The sequence below is a fragment of the Manihot esculenta genome, chromosome 16 (assembly GCF_001659605.2).
Source record: "Manihot esculenta cultivar AM560-2 chromosome 16, M.esculenta_v8, whole genome shotgun sequence".
Lineage (NCBI taxonomy): Eukaryota > Viridiplantae > Streptophyta > Magnoliopsida > Malpighiales > Euphorbiaceae > Manihot > Manihot esculenta.
The window spans coordinates 316,132-336,483 of NC_035176.2; the positions used below are offsets into that span (position 1 = coordinate 316,132).

Sequence of the window (20,352 nt, forward strand, 5' to 3'; positions counted from 1 at the left end):
CGCTTTCTCTTGTTGCATCTATAACACATTCTAATCAATAAATAAAGATATTTTCTTTTGTGTACTTGTCTTTATTTCTATTTATTGTGTTTTTCCTATTCTTTTCTGACTTGAAACTTTGTGTACAACGATCTGTGGATGTTAATAGTTTTGTGTATTCCATCTCAGTGTATTTCGGTCTGTATACTTAAACTATTTTTGAATATATGACTTTTTTTTACTTTTTTGAGCTATTTAGTCTTTGGGGACTTAGTTTGACTGCACTCACTTCTGTTTGTATATTTAGACAATTTTTTAAGTATGTGACTTTTTTTACTCTTCCGAATTGTTTAATCCTTTGAGACTTAGTTTGATCGCGCTTATATATTGAACATTTTTTTTTTTTGTTTGGAAGCTCGTTTTAGCTTATTTTGGTGTATATTTTTAAAGAATTAATTTATAGAAAAAATAAATATAATTGTATTTGATATATAAAGTAATTTTTTTAAAAAAATAAAATTAGTTTTAAGTATTAATTTATCAAAAAATAGATATAATTGTATTTGATATATAAATTAATTTTTTAAAAAATAAAATTAATTTTAAGTGATAAAAAATAATTATATTCATAACATAATTTTAAATATAATAAATTAATAAATTCAATATAAATTAATTAGAAAAATGTAATTTATCAAAATTTAATTAAGTTATTTTCCTAACATAAAAAAATAATTTCCAAGAAGTTGATGAATCAAAAAAAATTTTCATATTTTCTGAAAAGTGTTATTTTCTTACTTTATTTATTTTCAACCAAACAAAATCTTAGTATTTTTGAATATTCCTTATTGAAAACTAAGATTCAATGTATTTAGACAGAAGTAAAAATGGTTCATTGAATCTGGTCACCAACAATGCCATATGGACATTGGGAGTTAGGGACAGTCAAAACAGTGTCAATTTTCCACGTCCACACATAATATAGGAAAATAGATTGGATATACATATTGTAAAATCATAATAAAATTTTATATATTATCCTATAAATCTATGTAAATTGTGGGAAAAAAAATTGCTAATGTTAAAATGTCTATGGGTGGTATATGCTTATACAAAAATTGTGGGTATTCTAATGCCATTTTTATATGAAAATGTATTTTATAATTAAATTTTTATATTTATTATACATATTTTAATTAATTTTAAGTAAATATTAATATAAATGTTTAAAAATTATGAAATTTATTTTCCTATAAAATCAAGGTTATATTCGATACCAAAAGGATCATTTTCTCTATTTTTTATAAATATAAATTTGTTTATGTTTTCATTTAATTTTTTTTAAAAAAATATTTTCATGTAATTTAATAAATTATAGCTAGTATAGCTATATAATAATTTTTCATACTCTTTTCTTAATATTCCTTCTAGTATTGATATTAATCCGTTAAAAATTAAATAATTTATGTTATTAATAACATAAATTTTTTTACGTATATTAAAAAATATATATTAACTAAATTTTATGTTATTATATTAATTTATATTAAAAAATAATATGAGTGGTCGGTATATCAAAAAATTTATTATTTTACTTATATTACCTAAATTTTTTAAACTATTTGAAAATAAAAGCAAGTATATTTTATATAGATGAGAGGAATAATTTTTAAAAAAAATACTTTGTAAATTAGGATAAATAAAAGGAAAATCATTTATGTTTAGAAACATTGATGAGGGATTAAGTAAAAGTAACAAAATAAATTATTTATTGAAAAAATAGGGGGTATTGATATGTGTTCTAATGAAAAATATATAAATTTTGACTAATTTTGCATAAATGTTTTAAAATAATTTTGCGTGGAACTTAGGTTAAATGCATTTTATAATAATAAATCTAATTTATTTTGTGCAACTCTTATATAACAAATAAATTATAATTACTGATTATGATAAATTAAATTTACACCCCCTTATTATATTTAATATCCAGCAGTTCTATTCCAAAACTTTTTGATTGCTGATAACGAAATTATGAGTCAATAAATCACATTAATTAAGATTATTTACAAGAGCTAATAAATAATTGTACGATAAGTTATTAATATTAAAAAAAAAATCAAAAATTCACACACAGTGATCTAATTAAAGTCCCTTGATTTCATTTTTCTTTCTAATCAAGTCAAATTAGTAGTAATGAAAATGAACCTGGACATAAAGGCATCAACATTCATTAAATAGAAGCGTAATCAAGCCCACATACATTTATCATCTGATTCTCACTCTCTTCCAGCTGCCTTGTTTTATATGCATATATATATATATATATAGCTTTACACGTAACTTCCCGTGCGTCTTCTTCCTTGGTAATCACAATACATACATGTAAACCTGGAATCTTATCGTCTTTCACTTCAATCTTATTATCTGATCAATCTCTCAATACACCATGGCAAAGCTCCCCGTCAGGTTCAATAGCATGCGAGCAGTATTCAACGAGGCAGCTCAGATGAGGCTTTGCGAGAGCAGCGGGAGCGAGCACTACTCGCCGGAAACTTCTCCTGATCTTTCTGACCTTGTCAATTCTTTTATTGAAAGAGATTATAGAATCCAAGGAGACTACGCAAACAATCATGATCTGGAATCCGATTCCAAACTCGAACTATTGGAAAGTTGTGGCTTTGATTATGAGAACAAGAATACATTGGAGAATTTGCTTAATAACAATGACGACGAAGATGCCAAAAGAAGGATTCGATCCGAGACACAGCTTGCGTGTGGCACCATTGGGGAAAGGACTTCACATGGGTTCAAGCGCAGATTGATGTCTCGTTTACGAGATCAAGGCTTTGATGCTGGTTAGTGCTTTATTTGTGTTAAAAAACTTTTGCCTACCCTTTCAATTTTTGGTCCATAATTTTATATGCTTACATATGCTTGGATATAGGTCTTTGCAAATCCCGATGGGAGAAATTTGGGACGCACCCTCCTGGACAATACGAGTATGTTGATGTGAATATTGATGGGAATCGCTTTATTGTTGAAGTGTTCCTAGCAGGAGAATTCGAAATTGCTCGTCCCACCGCCGGCTACGCTACACTACTCGATGTATTTCCACAGGTATTCGTTGGCAAGCCTGAGGAGCTCAAGCAGGTTGTGAGATTAATGTGCAGTGAAATAAGACGGTCGATGAAAGAGATGGACTTGCATGTCCCACCATGGAGGAGAAATGGGTACATGCAGGCCAAATGGTTTGGTCCCTACAAGCGGACAATCAACGAAATTCCGGTTTCAAAGATACCAGAACTCAACGGCTCTTTTGCAGCAAAACAGTCAATTGGGTTTGAGGATTTGCCAGTCAAGGCTTTCCCAGTTAAGGCTTACCACTGCCGGGATGATTTTTCTAGTAATAAGATGTGCCTTAAAGTTGGCTATTTGACTGCTGCATTCCATGGCACTGGTTGATATCATAGCCTCACAGTTGGCCGAGTTCAGATCTCGGCTGGGTTTTAGCAGAATGCTTTCAGATGGTTATTTATTGGGTTTTGTTTTCCTACTGCCCGCGTTAAGGAAGTTGCGGCGGAAGTTTAAGTAATTGGATTGGAATTGGGCTTTTTGCCCATAATGTTGGTTTTTGAGTTCGAGGATACCAGTAGTAGTCAGAGGTACCTTAAAATAAATAGAGGGATGTACAGGGTATGTGAATGCCAAGTCATATTCACTAGGGAGAAGATCGTCACCAAGAGAATTGTCCCAAAAAAAAAAAAAGAAATGAGTTGAATTAAATCTTTATATTTTTTCTGATTTTTTTTATCAATTATTCTTTACCCTTTTACTAAGAGTCAAACATTGCTGAGTAAAATATTCTTTATATTTCCTATTTTTATATATTTTTGAATTCTTATATTAACTAAAATACTAAATTTTTAATATTTTAGATTATAAAAATAATATTTATTATTAAAAAATATTTTCTTATTAAAAAAATTAATTGCTAAACAACATTCACTTCTAATTTTATTATAATTATATCATATCTTTTTTAATTAAAATCAGATTAATTATTATTATTTATATCATTAAAAATTAATAAAATTATCAATCTTATTATATAACATTAATAAATTTAAAATTAATTATTAAAAATTATTTTTTATGTTTATTATAATTTTATTTTATACTTTTATTTTTTATTAATTAAATTATTTTTTTAATATTTAACTAAATATACACGACCATTAATAGTACATTATCAAGCTACTTTATTACTATTAAATATATTTAAAAATCGATCAATATTATAATCGATTGATTTTCTTTCAACCTGTTCAATATATTTACTATTTAATATCATTTTTAAAATTATAATTACAAAATAATTTTGTTAGATATATTATTTATGAAATTTTGAAAAGTAATTTAAAATAATAGTTAATATAATTTAATTTAAGAATATCAAAAATAATAAAGTATTTTTTAAAATATTTTTTTCCAAATTTAGTTCTCAAACATATTGTTATTCAGTTATACTAGATAATTAAATTTTAACTTAATTTATATATTATCAATTTTTTAAACCTACTTTACATATTACCATATTGAATTAAGTGGCAAAAAATATATGTAATTCATATGGAAATTTTAATCTCCAGTTCTTCATATTTTATTCAAATAAAAGGAATTTTATTTATACAATAGATAATTGCCAAAACAACCTTCATTTTTAGTTGTGTAATTTTACTTTATATTAATTTTTTTCTAATTAATTTTATGTAGAGACGTGTCATTCACACGATAATTCTTAATTTTTAAAAACATAATTAATGATAAGGTATGATTAAAAAATTTTAATTTAATTAAAAAATTAATAAATTATAATTATAATTATAATAAAATTAAAAATAAAACAAAATTAACATCGACTTAAAAACAAATATTGTATAGATGACACTTATTTGCCTCTTAAGTAAACTTATTACACCTGTCCCTTAATTTGATACTTCCAAAAATATTTACAACTTATTCCACGTCCCTGACGATCTGAACAGCCCGTCATTTTTAATTGAAAAATTACTATCTGAATCCATCAACTAAACCAGGTCAGATAGCTTCAAGCTCTTTTTTCTAATGGAAAAATATCAGAATCACTTGATTACTGAGCATGTGGTTACCAAGAGACGTAAACTGCTGAAGAGTCAAAGCAGAATACCTGGATGGTAACCCTCATAAAGTTTATGTAAGAGAAGGCTTTCTTAAAATGGCTAAATCCTATGCCATTTCATCTTCTCTCCCTTCTCATCAGAAAAAAGTTAAAATAAAAAATAAAAAAAAGTTGTAAGAAGTTCGGTAAGCAGATATGTCTATAGAGATCCATTATGAATCTCAAACAACCGGCCAGTTAACTTCTCATCCGTATTTAATGTAGCTACAGCCCATTTGGCAATTCAAGACAAAGGCAATCTATCATAATGCCTTCCCTCGGTACATGTAGCAAAAGATTAAAATAAAAGAAAAGGCCCATCTTTTGTAGACCAAAATTAGACTTGAGTCATTAAAATTACACTTAGTATCCACCCTTGTCTACGATCCGTTCATAACTTAGAGCCGTATGGCTGAGCGTGAGCGGGAGGTTGTCTTTATAGACAAGCCAACCACTCTCTTTCCTTGCCACTTTCCGATGTGGGACATCTACAAAAATGTTTTGTGTTGTTCATCAACCTTATCAACTGGTATTATCTCACACAAAAAAATTATATTACGTAACAAATAGTAAAATCTATATATTATGTAGAAATTATGAAAAAAAAAAAAAACTAAGATCTCTCTGTATGTTTCTCTCTCCTTTCTCTTTTTTTTTTTATTTGTTTAGTACATGGATCATTTATAAATTCTTTATTTTAATTCATCTCTGCATTTTATTTTTTAGAATAAATATTTTTTTTAATAAAAATAAAATGTATTAATTATTTTTAGAGGTGTAATCGAATCGATTTGAATTTTGTAAAGGTCATATTCGTTTATTAAAAAAAATTTTAAGTTCGAGCTCGTACTCGACTCCAGTTCTAATATTCAGCTTAAACTCGACTCAAAAATTAAATATTATAATCGAACTCGATTAGTAAAAAATTTGTTTAAATTAATAATGAGTATAATTAAAATTCGAGCTCAAAAACTTGATTAAACTAATAACGAGTTTAATTTAAATGTAAGTTTAAAAACTCAATTAAAAAAATCATTAATAAAATTTAATTAATTTAAATTTTTAAATATTAAAATTTTAAACTAAAAAGATAAAAAAAATTTAATAAAATTAAATATAATTTAATTAAAATCTACTATAATCAAATTTTTAATTTAAAATATAATCAAATCATTTATTTAAAATACAAATAGAAAAGAAAAATATTTATTTATAGATGAGTTTTACCCATTCATTTTTATAAATTTTTGCGTGAAATAAGAGATATTATTTCAGCAATTTTTAATAACTCATATATAAAATAATATGTAGTGATTTTATAAAGTGGATTTTAGATCTAGCGATTAATGAAATGTGGTTTTTAAAAAATTTTGGATTCCATTCCTATCTGCCACAAATGATTAAATTTTTTCTTTTTTATTATTTAAATTTTAATATTTTAATATTTTATTTTTTTATTATTTAAATTTTAATATTTTAATATTTATTTATTTATTTATAACATCAAATAATATTTATTATTCAAATATTAATTATAAACTTTATTAATTATATAAAATATATTTAATATAAGATTAACGATATAATACTAAATTTAATAATTATTTATTTAAATATTTTTATTACATAAAAAATTAATTGAAATATATATAATAAATATATAAATTTATATATAAACTATTTATATAAGTGAGAGAGATTCCTTTTAAATTACATAATTTTTTTAAATTATATAATTTTAATTAAATTTGTATAATTTTACTATTAATATTCATAGACATTTTTGTATAAAATTTATTAATATATTACCATTGATTATTCATATACTATCATTTTATTATTTATATATCATTATTTATTTTTATTTAAATATATAATTTATATTAAATTATTTTATTGTATAAAAAATACTATATATAATATAAATATAAAATATTATATAATATAAATATAAAATATTACATAAAATAAATATATTAATATAAATATAATCAATTTAAATTATATAATTATATATATACATTATACTCAAATTTTATTAATAGAATCATATTGATTTATATTTAAATTATATAAAAATTTTAATTTATAAAATTAAGCGAATAATATTAAGTAGGAAAAGAATCATATAAATATATATAAACATATGAAAGTAATAATAATAATAACAATAATTTATTAAGAGATTTAATAATTTAAAAAAGTATTTACACCTAAAAAATAAATATATAAATTAATAATAATTATATAATTAAGGGATAGAAATATAAAAATTAATAATATGATAAATAGATTAAGTGGCAAGGGGTGTAATCGAATCGAACTGAGTCTCTTAACGAATCTGCTCGATGAGCATCTTAACAAGTCTTTTCGATGAGCATCTTAACGATATTCATGAGTTTCTTAACGAGTCAGCTTACGAACTTTAACGAGCCGAATACTACAGAGTTTAAGTTTAGCTCGTTTAATAAATGAGACTAAAAATTAAACTCGAATTTAGCTTGTTTAGAAATCGAATCGAGATCGATATAGTTTTTATCGAGTCGAATTTCGAATAGTTCACGAATAGTTTGGTTCATTTATAATTCTAATTATTTTGATTAATATCTAAAAGTATTAATATATATAATTAATTATACTTTTTCAAATATATGCTTTTAGATTCAATAATTAATAATAATATTACATTGAAAAAGTCTCTTATTCAATCCATATCATCCAATTTTGTTAAATATATTTTTAAAATTTAATTTAAGATTTCTCAAAAGAGAATGTATAGTTCTTTTCATTATATATAAACTCTATTTAATTATTCATTTTATTTATTTATTTATTTTGAAAGGGATTTATTTATTTATTTATTAAATATACGATCCACATAATTGATTATTTTTAGTAATCATCTAGTATTTATTTTTTTAATAATATATATATACAATAAGTTATACAACCCATTTGCACAAATTTTAGTCAAGAAATATGCGTGTGATAACCACATAAATTTATCCCTCTAAAAAACCACATAAATTTTAAATAGAATTTTAATGACATCAATTTTATTGACAAACAAAAAGTCATGCATATATATAACCTTTGGGTCACTTTTGAGGAAATAATTAATAAAAAAATTTAAATATAAATGGAAAAGAAAAGAAAGACCTTAATTATATGAAAAGAGATATTTTTCGGTTAAATAGTTTTATTTGAATTATATTTTTAAATTTAAGTTTTCTAATATTTTTTATGCGTAAATTATTGAATTATAAATATTGTTAGTAGAAATATTTGTTAACTAGTTGTTTCTTCCTGTATATTTCTAGAGTATATATTTTAAATATTTAAATTATACCATAAAAACTTCTACAAAACTTCTTAATTAATTATTTTATTTCAAATATTAATAAATAAGTAAATCCTTAACATTTATGATTTTATTTTTACAAGAATAAAAAATTATTGTTTATTTTAAATCATTTGATAATTATTAAATTATTTAATGTTGCTGAAAATGAACCAAATATAATTTGTCAATTTGTAAAATGAGAAGGTAAGAGAGTTAAGCATATAGGGGCAGTCACTCCGATATTCAAATCAGTAAATTTATAAAAAATATGAGGTAAATAAAAAATTTATCATTCAAACGCTCAAATCAGTAAATTTACAATAAGGGCGAGATAAATAAAAAACTTGAATTCTTAGAAGAGTGTATTTGAATGCATATATTGAACTCTGTATATACATTACTTTTATATTGTAATAAAATAAAGATAGTTAGTGATTTTCCTGAAAATCCAACTAGTACTAGTTAGTAAATAATAAATCCCGTGATTATAGGTAGAAATGAGGATATAATATCTTTTAACGGTAATTAGATATTATGAGAGATTTGATCAGACACGTGAGACTAATCTTTTATTGTTTCGAGTATCGATCATTCAGTTGATTAGGTCTTTTCTCCTGTGAGTGATATCTGAGTGATCGAGAGTCGCAGTTTATTAAGATTTTACCACGAGATCCCATCGTATAGTTACAACGCATGATATTCATTGGCGATTATTGTACCATATTAGAAGTCTCCTATCGGTTTTCGATTTTTCAAATTCAAAACTTATAACTGTTTTTCATGGTTTGGACACATGGTACGCTTGAATCGGCTCCCCGTACTCACTTCTCTTCATCTATTTTGGTGATAAATGATATTGTTTCACTTCTCGAGCTACATTTAAATCAACTGTCATAATAACAATATAAATTCTCCCTTTCTCCAACTATTACTATTTTTGCTCTCAATTACTCCCCCCTTTTCTTAAAAAGATTGAATACTCGATTCTCTCTCTCGCATTTTCTAAAAGTAACTCATTCTTATATCATTTTTCTTGCCGCAAAAATGTATGTCTTCTTTGTCTTCTTCTTCTGGTGGAAGCTCAAACTTTAGCTCTTCCTCTGGCAACCTCATCTGCACTCTGATTCTCATAGCTTTGTTGAGGGCAATCCCAGACAACAGCATCCTACTAGTAAATAATATCCCGTCTATGCTTTTTGAGAGAGATATATATCGTCTTTATGATAACTATAAGATCTCTTGAGAGATCTTCTGGATTTATGCTCCCAATACGAACGTTCGCGCTGATGATTAAATACCAGCTAAAGACACTATCATAGTGTACAAGTAGTAGTTAAAGGCAGGTCTTTGGTTTTCTATTGACCCATTCTTTATTGAAATCCCCATGTTTTATAAACTGTGAGTTGCCTAACTATATCCAAACAGTTGGAGAATTCTTGTGGCCTTCCAATTTGTCTATTTCAACAATAACATCAAGCCGAACGTTTCTCTCTTTTCTCACTTGGTACCTGGAAGAATGAAGAGTTTTGGTTCTTTAATGGAAAAAAGTGCTAGACTCTTTTTTACTAGATCCCCTCTTCTCTAAAGCGTTGGAAGAACAAGTTTTTCATCCTCCACCACAAGGTGTCTGGAGGATTTGGTCAGCTCCGAATTGATTGGAACATGTATGTGGAGTTAAGGAATGATGAGATCCAACCACGAAGGGATGAGAAAGAGGCTCTGGACTTCCTTCAAAAGATGGCCTCAGCCTATAGAGTAGATATTAACATAGCTATGAGAAATGCTATTTTGTCATGGTAAAGCCACTTCTGTAACGATCCGGAAACCGGACCGCTACTGGCGCTAGGATTCAGATCGATTTAAGGTCGCCGGAACCTGTAGCAAGCCTACTATACATCCTGTGTACCTGATAGAATCTCATACATGATCAAACATTAAAAAAAAACTTAAACATTTCCATGAAACCAAGCTCAACCTGTACATGCATTATACTGAAAACATAAAACTCATACTAGAGCCATCATCAAATGCTCTAGTATGGTAAAAATTATATGCCTCAAGCTTGGTTCAAACATAACTCATAATTAAAACTTTTACATAAGGATCATGTAAACAGGGATTATAAGGTAAAGAAAACTAGGCCAAGGACAATTCTAATCCATTAAAATTTATATGTCCACTACTATTCTACTACATCAAACTATACCAGCTACTATGCCGGCTTCCCGTGCTATCTTCGACCCTGCAAACCTGGGGTTAGGGGAAAGGGATAAGTTACAAGAGGCTAGTGAGTAAAACATAAGAACAGTTTAATAAACATATGCTCATATGAAATGCGTCACAACATAAACAATTTACATCAAGATGGACTTGTCACCAGTAACCCTCTACATAATCCAATGTGCCCGGCCCTCAACGTAGCTCCTCAGAACTTTCGCTTAAACATAACATAACATATTCATAAATGCCAGGGGCATAAAATGGGCCTCGACCTGAACTTCCGTATCGTATCATATCATATCATATCGAGGGCTAGTGGGTCATCCAACATCCATTCACAACAACAGTAAATTATGCAATGCATCATATTCGTGAATTCTAATGCAAAACAACCTAATACATAAATATGGCATTTGTGATGCATGAACATGTTTAAAAAGTTTGATTACTTTAAAACAATAGATTAGTTTAGTTTTACTCACCGATGCTTGCCTAACATTGTAGCAGCTGACTCACTGCTGGCCTTTACGGTCTCCCAGGTCCGATCCTACACAGATGGACTCCAATGAGGGACCAAACATATCTATTACAAGACTCTAAACGATTCCCTAAAAACCTCCTAAAACATACCAAAACATGCATAGGGATCAAGCAAAGAAAGGCTGGGCATGGGACTTTCGACGGCAGGTTCGGCGGTCGAAGGTCCTCCACAGATCCGAAAGTCAGGGACTTTTGGGGGCAAGTTAGGCTGCCAAAAAGCTGCCTCCATAAGCAGGTTCGGCGGCCGAACCTGGGTTCTCCAGCAAGGCAAAACACAATTCTGCCCTATGTACTCAGCCTCCAAAACTTCTCAAATCCTCACACCCAACTCCTCAAAACATGCATACACACTCATCAATCATAAGGGGCATAAAAACTAGTCTAAACTCCAACAAACAACCATAAAAACAACACAAGAGCAAACATTCATAACCAACCTAACTCAAATCCTATAACATTAGATCTAACCATTTCATGCATTTTTAACCCTTAACCCTTTCTTAAAACTTGATTAAAGCATAAGAAAAATAAGGATTTAGGCTTACCTCTTGGAGATCTAGAAGTGACAGCAACCCCAACGTGGAGATGAGCCCAAACGGTCTCTGAAGGTCTCCAAGGTTTTAAAACTCATATTTAAGCTCAAATCTTCAAAAATGAGGGAAAACTCATGAATATTTTGAAGGATTTGAAAGACAAACAACAAAATCAACAATGGCAGGGCAAGAAATCACCTTTGCCCGAAAATGGAGAGAGAAACTCTCCCATTTTCGGACTGGAGGCCTCTTATAGATGGCTGGTCAGACCACCTTCGGGGGCCGAAAGAAGAGCTCCCGCGGCAGCACCATGTTCGGCGGCCGAACCTGGTTTTTCCCCTCTAAAGCATTTTTCTTTCTTTAAAAAAATTCTTTAACGTAAAAACCAACAGTAAAATCATAAAATTCATTTTGTAAAAAAACTTATTTTACCCTTCTAAGAGGTTCCAGCATCCGAGATTCTGGATTCCAACAGGAATTCCATCGGAAGGTTGAAGTTCTGACGCTGGAGTCCAGCCGGGTATCATAGAAATAAAAAATTAGTGATATGACTTTATGGTCCGTCGAAAATCCATTGCTGAAAATATTAGCAACGAATTTTACACTATCTGTGACGAAAATTTTTGTCGTTATAGTCTTTTTGGTATAGGCTCAAGAAAGTTGAGCCTCCTTAAACAGGATTGTAGAGTTCGATGCGAAGCTTCAGAACACAGTGGCACGAGGTAGGGAAATATTTGTAAAAGGTCAAGACTCAACTAAGAAGGAGCTAATAAAATGCTTTCCAACTTAGAACTTTTTCTGGATTAACTACATTTTCACTGAAGCGGAGGACGTAGATGAGCTAGAAGAGAGACAGAATGAAGACAATCCCCCAACCAAGTCTTTGCTAAAAATGTAATTGATATAGATGAAAATATAAAGAGGCTCGGGAGGAGGCGACTAAAAATATCCCTCCTACTATGTAAAATACTTGTTTAATGAAAATATTTCCTTTACTTTTTTTTTTAAGAATCAATACTCGATCTAATCTCATGATAAAGAATACTTAACAATTAGCAGGACCATCACCTAAGAATTTTAACGGTCGTTCGTCTGTCTTGTGACTAGCATATATGCTTTCAATAAATTTTATAATGGGATCAACATTCGATCATTTTCTTGGCGGTTACCTGCCTTGTGGTTTGGGCATAAATGCCTTTAGAAAACTCTATTAATAGGACTAACATCTGGATATTCGCCTGACGATTACTCACTTTGTGGCGTCCTATGGTAAAAATTGCCTTTAATTATTGTCTTTTGGGACTAACACCCGAAGACTTGCATGGCGGTTACCCGCCTTATGGCATTTTTTGCAAAAACTTGTCTTTTCCTTTTGGGACCAACACTTGAATACTCGTCTGGTGGTTACACATCATGTGACACTTTTTGACAAAAATTACCTTTAATTATTTTGAAACTAATATCAGAAGACTCACCTGACAGTTATCCGCATTATGGTGCTTGTTCTTACCAATGCTTTTATCAATCCAATATTTTTTATAATTCTGTTTCAATCGTAAAAAGAATACATCACAACTTTATTGATAATATTTTCATCAATTACAAGAATTTCAGGAATGGATTAAATGACTCGGCCATCTAACTTAGCCAACTTAAAAGTACGAGAACGAGTAACTTTGTAAATCTTGTATTGTCCTTTCAAATTCTCGCCCAGCCTACCAAATCCGGCATGCCCTGTTGTTATCTTAGTCCGTTAAAGACTAGTTCCTCTATAATAAAGGCTCGAAGTTTGACTCTGGAGGCTAATACTTGTGACATTTTATTTCTATAGGCAACCATCTTGACTAGTGTTTGTTCCCTAATTGTTAATTAGTCATCCTACAATTACATGAATACCCTCTATGGGTTCATTTTTATCAAAACCGATGGTGCTCTTATCTTAGGTTTCAACCTCCTTTCTTCCCTATCTTTTCTAACAAACCTCCTCAAAGTTTTATCTCTAATGAGTATTTTAAACTCGTCTTTTAGTTGCCTGCATTCTTCTGGAATGTGCCCATAATCTTTATGAAATTGGTAATACTTTGTTCTATCTCGCATGCTTGCTTTGTCTGGGTGAAGCTTGGCAGGCCATCTGACTTTTTTTACATTTTTCCTTATCCATATAATTATGTGTGTCCGTGAGTCATTTAATGGCATATAATTTCTAAACTTACCTCGGTCATCCCTACTACATGAAACTAGGTAACTCCTTTCACTTTTATAGCTTCCCTTATCTAACTTTTAAGTCTTACTTTGGCTTAACTTCTTATCATCTCTCAATGTCTGGACTCCATCATTCAGCTGCATATATTTTTGAGCCTTATTCATCAATTGCTGATAGGTGGTTGCTAAATTCTTGATCAAAGAGTCCATGAATTTTATATTCTGAGTTTCTTTTTTCAAGGCCTCGAATGTTATTTCGTGATTTAGCTCTTTTATTTGTATTGCTTCATCATTAAAACGTGAGATAAAACTTCTTAAAAACTCACTCTCATCTTGCTGAATTTTACGCAAATCTGAGGAGAGCTTTTTAGGATGTATACAGGTAATAAATTTAGATTTAAAAAGCATAGCAAGTTGAGTAAAGTTATTAATAAAACTTAGACTCAGATATTGGTACCATTTCTAGGCCAAACCTGTGAGGGTGGATGGAAAGACCCGACACAGCATGAAATTGTTGACATCTTGAAGCTACATTGTAGTCCTAAAGATAGTCAAATGGCTCATGAGATTTGTCATCCTGTCATACTTGTCCAAGCTGGACAGTTTTAACTTCATGGGAAAGGTCTCCGCGAGGATTTCCTCTAACAGGGGTGAGGCATCATCTAGACAATAATCTCCCTCTTGTTCCTTCTTGTACATTTCTACAACACGTACCAATTTCTAGTTAATGTCTTTTGGAGCCTCATCCAATGATTCCTCATCCTCAACTTTGGCCTTACCTTTGGATTGCATATGAATTACCTCAATCCGGGTTTTTGGAGTCTCGAAGGAAGCTTCCTCCCTTATTATAGAGGCCATGAATGAGGCCTCCTCCCGAGTCTTATACTGCTTGAGAGTTACCTGCAACTTCTTGATGTATTGTATCATCAGCTTATTGTCCAGATTATTGAGGTCGGGCTCAGTTACCAGAAAAGGAGTATTTTGTCCACTGCTAGTAGTGGAGGAGACGATGACTCCCCTATTGGCAACAGACTTAGCAACAACTCGTGAATTTTCAGTCATCTTAAGAGTAAAGCCTAAGAAATGAAGAGGATTTTAAGTGAAAAGGTAAATGAAATTGCTATGCCGAATTTATTTCAAATGAACAAGAGAAATCAATGGGATCCCGACAATAGAATCAAATAATGTTGCTGAAAATAAGCTGAATATGACCTGTCAATCTGCAAAAAGAGAAAGTGAGGTAATTGGTGCCTAGAGATAGTCACTCCGATACTCAATTGAATGAGTTTTCAAGAAGGACCAATGTAAATAGAGAACTTGAGTTCTTAGAAGAGTGTGTTAGAATGCATACCTTGAACTCTTGTGTATATTTTACTTGTATACCGTAATAAGATAACATGAATTCTTAGAAGAGTGTGTTAGAATGTATACTTGAATTCCGTGTATATTTTACTTTTATACTGTAATAAAATAACATTAATCAGTGATTTTTCTGAAAATTCAACTACTATTAGTTAGTGAATAAAAGATCTCATGATTATAGTTGAAAATGGAGATATATTGTATAACATCCTTTAACGGTAATTAGATGTTACGAGAGACTTGATAAGATATGCTGCCAATCATTCTATTATTCTAAATATCGATCATGTTGACTGTGTTTTTTTCACGTGGGTGACTTGGGTGATTAAGAGTCACTGTTTATTAAGGTTCAATCATATGATCCCAATATATAGTAACAATACGTGATATTCTTTGTGCAATTATTGTCCATGTCACCATTATTAGAAAATTTACAAATTTAAATATAGCAAACGGTTTTAAAAATTACCATTAAATTTATAAATAGTTTATCATGTAGTTATGAGACACAAATTGAAATTTTTTTAAAAACCAGTTTTTTTAACGCACGTTTTAATTTATAATTTAGTTAATTTATATATTTATCATTAATACTTTGTATTATTAAAAATTAAGAGACTTAACTTTTTTTTTTGAAATGGTAAGAGAGTTAACTTTAATTATTAATATAAAATTACTTAATATTATATTTAATTTTATTGAGAGGCTTGTAATAATACATAAATTTTTTTCTTACCCATACTATTTTCGATAATGTGAACTACTTTTCTAAATTTATTGTTTTTCATAAAATCTATAACCCTCTAATGGAATATGAGAATATTGTGTTACTAATAGTTGTACTTGTCCATTCCTTATTAATAAGAAAATATAATTATAAACCCACCTCAAATGGAATGGGTGATCAACACTTTAACATAGCAATTGATATGTAATTACATTTTTTACAGAATTACTTATATAAAATTTTGAGACTTATGAAGATTTTTGATTTCAATATTCGTAACTGTTTCTGAAATCCATTTAATGATCCGTACTAAAATTAGAAAATAAAGAATACAATAAAAAAATACACAATCATAAAAATATTTTGAGATTTATAGAGATCTTTAATTTTAATATTCATAATTGTTTACGAGATTCATCCAATGATCTACACCTAAGATTAAAAAATAAAAAATATAATCAGAAAAGTACACAATCAAAATTATTCATAAAAAAATTTTAAAACTTATAGAAATTTTGATTTTAATATCCATAATAGTTTTCGAGATTCAACCAATAATCTGCATCAAAATTAAAAATTATAGAACACAACCACTCCTTCATATAAGTTTCTCCTTTTAATTCACTTTTAAGTCTAAAAATAAGAGATCTCAGAGCAGTTTTAATCTCCATAAAATTTAACACATTTATATACTGGTGTAAAAAATAAAGACTCATCCACCAAAATGATGCTAGTGTTGATATGATTTTAAGATATAATTAATTTAAAATAATTTAGAGATTATAAAAATTATAGTCAATAAACTTTATCAATTTTTTAATTCGATTTAAATAAAAAAATTAATTAAATTTAAAAAATAAAATTATCTATCTAATAAAAAAATAACAAAGATATTTATATAAATTCAAGTGTGGTCCTTCACATATTTTAATTATATTATAGAATTATAGAAAATAAATTAATATTTAATTAAATAATTTATCTTTATTGTGAAAGTTTAATCCACAATAAATAGTGCTAAATTTAATAATAGTATAAGTATTTATTTTTAAATAACTTTATATGTGAGAGTCAATTAATTTAAAATAAAAAAATGATTAATTTATTTTACAAAATTCGATTAACAGTGTCAGACTTATATAAACTCTTTTACTATTAATAATATAATTTTAATATATATAACATTAAATTTGGATTTTAAATTTAAATATAATACAACATATTCAATTTAAAATTTTTAAATATTAAAATAATATATTTCGGATAATTTTCTATGAGATTTTATCGATTAGAACTATTTTTTAAAGATTTTGAATTATAATAACAATAATTAAAGAATTTAAACAGAAAAATTAAGATATTAGAATTCATGTAAATTCTAAAATTAATTTAATTAATAAAATTTAAATTAATTTAATTTAAATTTTTTTAAAGATTTTAAATTATCTATCTTATAAACTTATTATTTTTTATTAATTTTAATTCACATAAAATTTTAATTAAAATTACCTATCAAAACAATCTCATTAATAAAATTACAAGAATATTTTATCATGATAATTTTTAATTATAATTTACTTCTTATTTTAAAATACTCAGATCATAAAGTGAAAATATCATGTAAAATAATTGTTATATGGATATTCATATATAAAAATATATAAAGATAATAATTGATATATATATAGCAATAATGGTAGAGTTGATATAATCTTAAAATATATTATTCTAATTTAAAAATAGGATTAATTCAATTTATAAATTAAAAAAATTACTTTTAATAAATTTATCATATTTTATAATTAAAAAATAATATTAATATGTAACTATAATTTAGCAAAAGATGTACAATTTTAAGTCCTCGAGAAATTAGTTAAAAATTATTTAAACATAGGTCAAACAAGATGATCTATTTTATGTCCTTGAATATTTTATAATTGTTATATAAATTTATTTTTTTAAATAACCATTTAATCCTAAAATTGTAACCCATTAAATTTTTATTTATGAATTAAAAAATTAAACATTTAAGTCTAAAAAATAACTTAATAAATACGATGTAAATGAACCAAACTACTGGTGACTTATTCGAGACTCGATTTGATAAAAACTTATTCGGATTCGACTAGTTTTGTAAACGAGCTGAAATCGAGCTAAATTTTTAGACTCGTTTAATAAATGAGTCGAGTTTGAACTTAGCAGCATTCGGCTCGTCTACGCTCGCGAATTCGGTTTATTTTCAAATTTATGAACAAACTCGCGAATTGACTCGGACTCGCAAACAAGCTCATGAGACTTGCGAACAGGCTTGGTAAAAAACTCGTGAATATGCTGATTTGCCAACACTAATCTCGCATAAAAAATTCATGGGATAAAAAAGATCATGACTCTTTTATAAAAAAAATAAGTCTTTTATATTTTTTTCATTAATTTTAGGTTTGAAAAATTTTAATTAAATAAAAAATTTAATTTAAAATTCTATTAATGTACTTATAATTCAAATTTATTTAAATTATAAATAAATTTGAATTATATTGAGAGTTCGTTTATAATATAATTGAACTCAAATTCGAATATAAATAAGTTAAATTTAAATTTTTTTAGTGGAATTTGAATTAACTCGTTAATATATGATAAATGAATTTATTAGGAATCAAATTTGAACTGAACTCGAGTTTAATATTTATTTTATAAATCGAATTCGAACTTATAAATAAAACTTGAGTCAAATTTTAACTTGAACTCGAGTTTTTAAATTTATTTTTAATAGAGTTTAAATTTATTAAAACTCGATTAAATTCGGTTCGACTATAGATCTATTAAATAAATAAATAATAAAAATATTAAATTTATCCCCAAACTGCATAATAAAGATAAAACTATTAAATTTCATAATTTTATTTAAATTTAATTTTAAACTGTTATTAAAAAATTAAATAAGTCTAAATAAAATAAAATTGATTAAAAATAAAATAATTCACACTTTAAAAATAATGATTTGATCTTTTAATTATATTTTAAGAGTAAATTTGTACTAAGAAATAAAGTTTAATCTTTTAATAAATAAAAAATAATAATTTTTATGAAATAAATAAAAAAATAATTTTTATGAAATAAATAAAAAATAATAAATATTTATAAATATTTAAATTTTGTTATAAAAATGTAAAAATAATAATTCTTATAAAAAACACAAAAGGAATTTAAAATTACCTTTTCTTTTTCCATTCGCTACACACTAAATTTTAATCTTATAATCTCATTTTAAAACGTATAAGTGCCATTAAAAATATATTAATATTATTATAATTATAAATAATATTATATATGTAAGATAAATAATAAAAATATTATTGAAAGATTAATTTATAAGAAATTATTATATATTTTCTTAATAAAACTAATAAAAGCTATGAAAAATATAAGAATTTCTAACAATTAAAGTCATTTAAAGATAATAAAAAATTATAAGAGATTTTTCAATTTATTAATTTCTCAATTAATTTGTAGCACATTTTAAATCGAAAATTGTATTTAAAATTTTAATATATTTTATAATTATTTCTGTTTTTATTATATATATCATTATAATAGTTCTATATTTTTTAAAGATGTTTTAAAAATTTTTGTAAATATTTTGATATTAATGTTTGATTTTTAGTTAATGAAAAAAAAGATATAAATTATTTATGGTTTTAGTTAATGTAAAGGATTTTTTAATTAATTGTTTAATAACTTTAAATTTCAATTTTCTTAAAACGTTTAAATAGTACTTTATTTATTTTAGGAATTATTTTATTTATTTTATAATAATAAAATTTAATATAATTTATTTATAAATTTAATTATTAAAATGTAATATTAAATTTAAGAGTTTAAGTATATCTGTTTGACTGACTATAGTTTGAATGATTTTTAGCTAATTTTCAAGTGCTTGAAAAATTTTAACTGATAATTTATTAGTTTTAAAGTTTTACCGATTAATTAGTATATTTTTTTAAAATATATGTAAAAAATAAAGTACGTGTGTGTACTGTAATGATAAATACATACGACACGCGATCCAAAAATGAAATTATATATAAATAAATTTGATTTATAAATAATGAATCATCTAGCAATCGTCCAAACCTGCCTTTGCGAAAAGAGTTAACGGCTCTGATTATTCCCTAGAACAGTACCATCAAGTACCGTCTACATCCAATTCCACCCGTTGATGGAAACCTCCAGAAAATACCCAATGCCA

The 20,352-nt window shown here is 26.8% G+C and overlaps 1 protein-coding gene and 1 non-coding gene across 2 annotated transcripts; one reads left to right on the plus strand and one right to left on the minus strand.

The window, feature by feature from the left end:
- Positions 1-2,314: 2,314 nt before the first annotated feature.
- Positions 2,315-3,796, plus strand: LOC110603461. Its single transcript, XM_021741196.2, has 2 exons — positions 2,315-2,837; positions 2,927-3,796. Exons 1-2 carry the CDS (start codon positions 2,429-2,431, stop codon positions 3,442-3,444), a joined length of 927 nt encoding a protein of 308 aa, XP_021596888.1. The 5' UTR covers positions 2,315-2,428; the 3' UTR covers positions 3,445-3,796.
- Positions 3,797-5,309: 1,513 nt separating this feature from the next.
- On the minus strand, positions 5,310-5,413 carry LOC122722164. The gene has a single exon (XR_006349088.1). It is a non-coding gene; the product is annotated as a small nucleolar RNA snoR109 (small nucleolar RNA).
- Between the last annotated feature and the right edge of the window lie 14,939 nt (positions 5,414-20,352).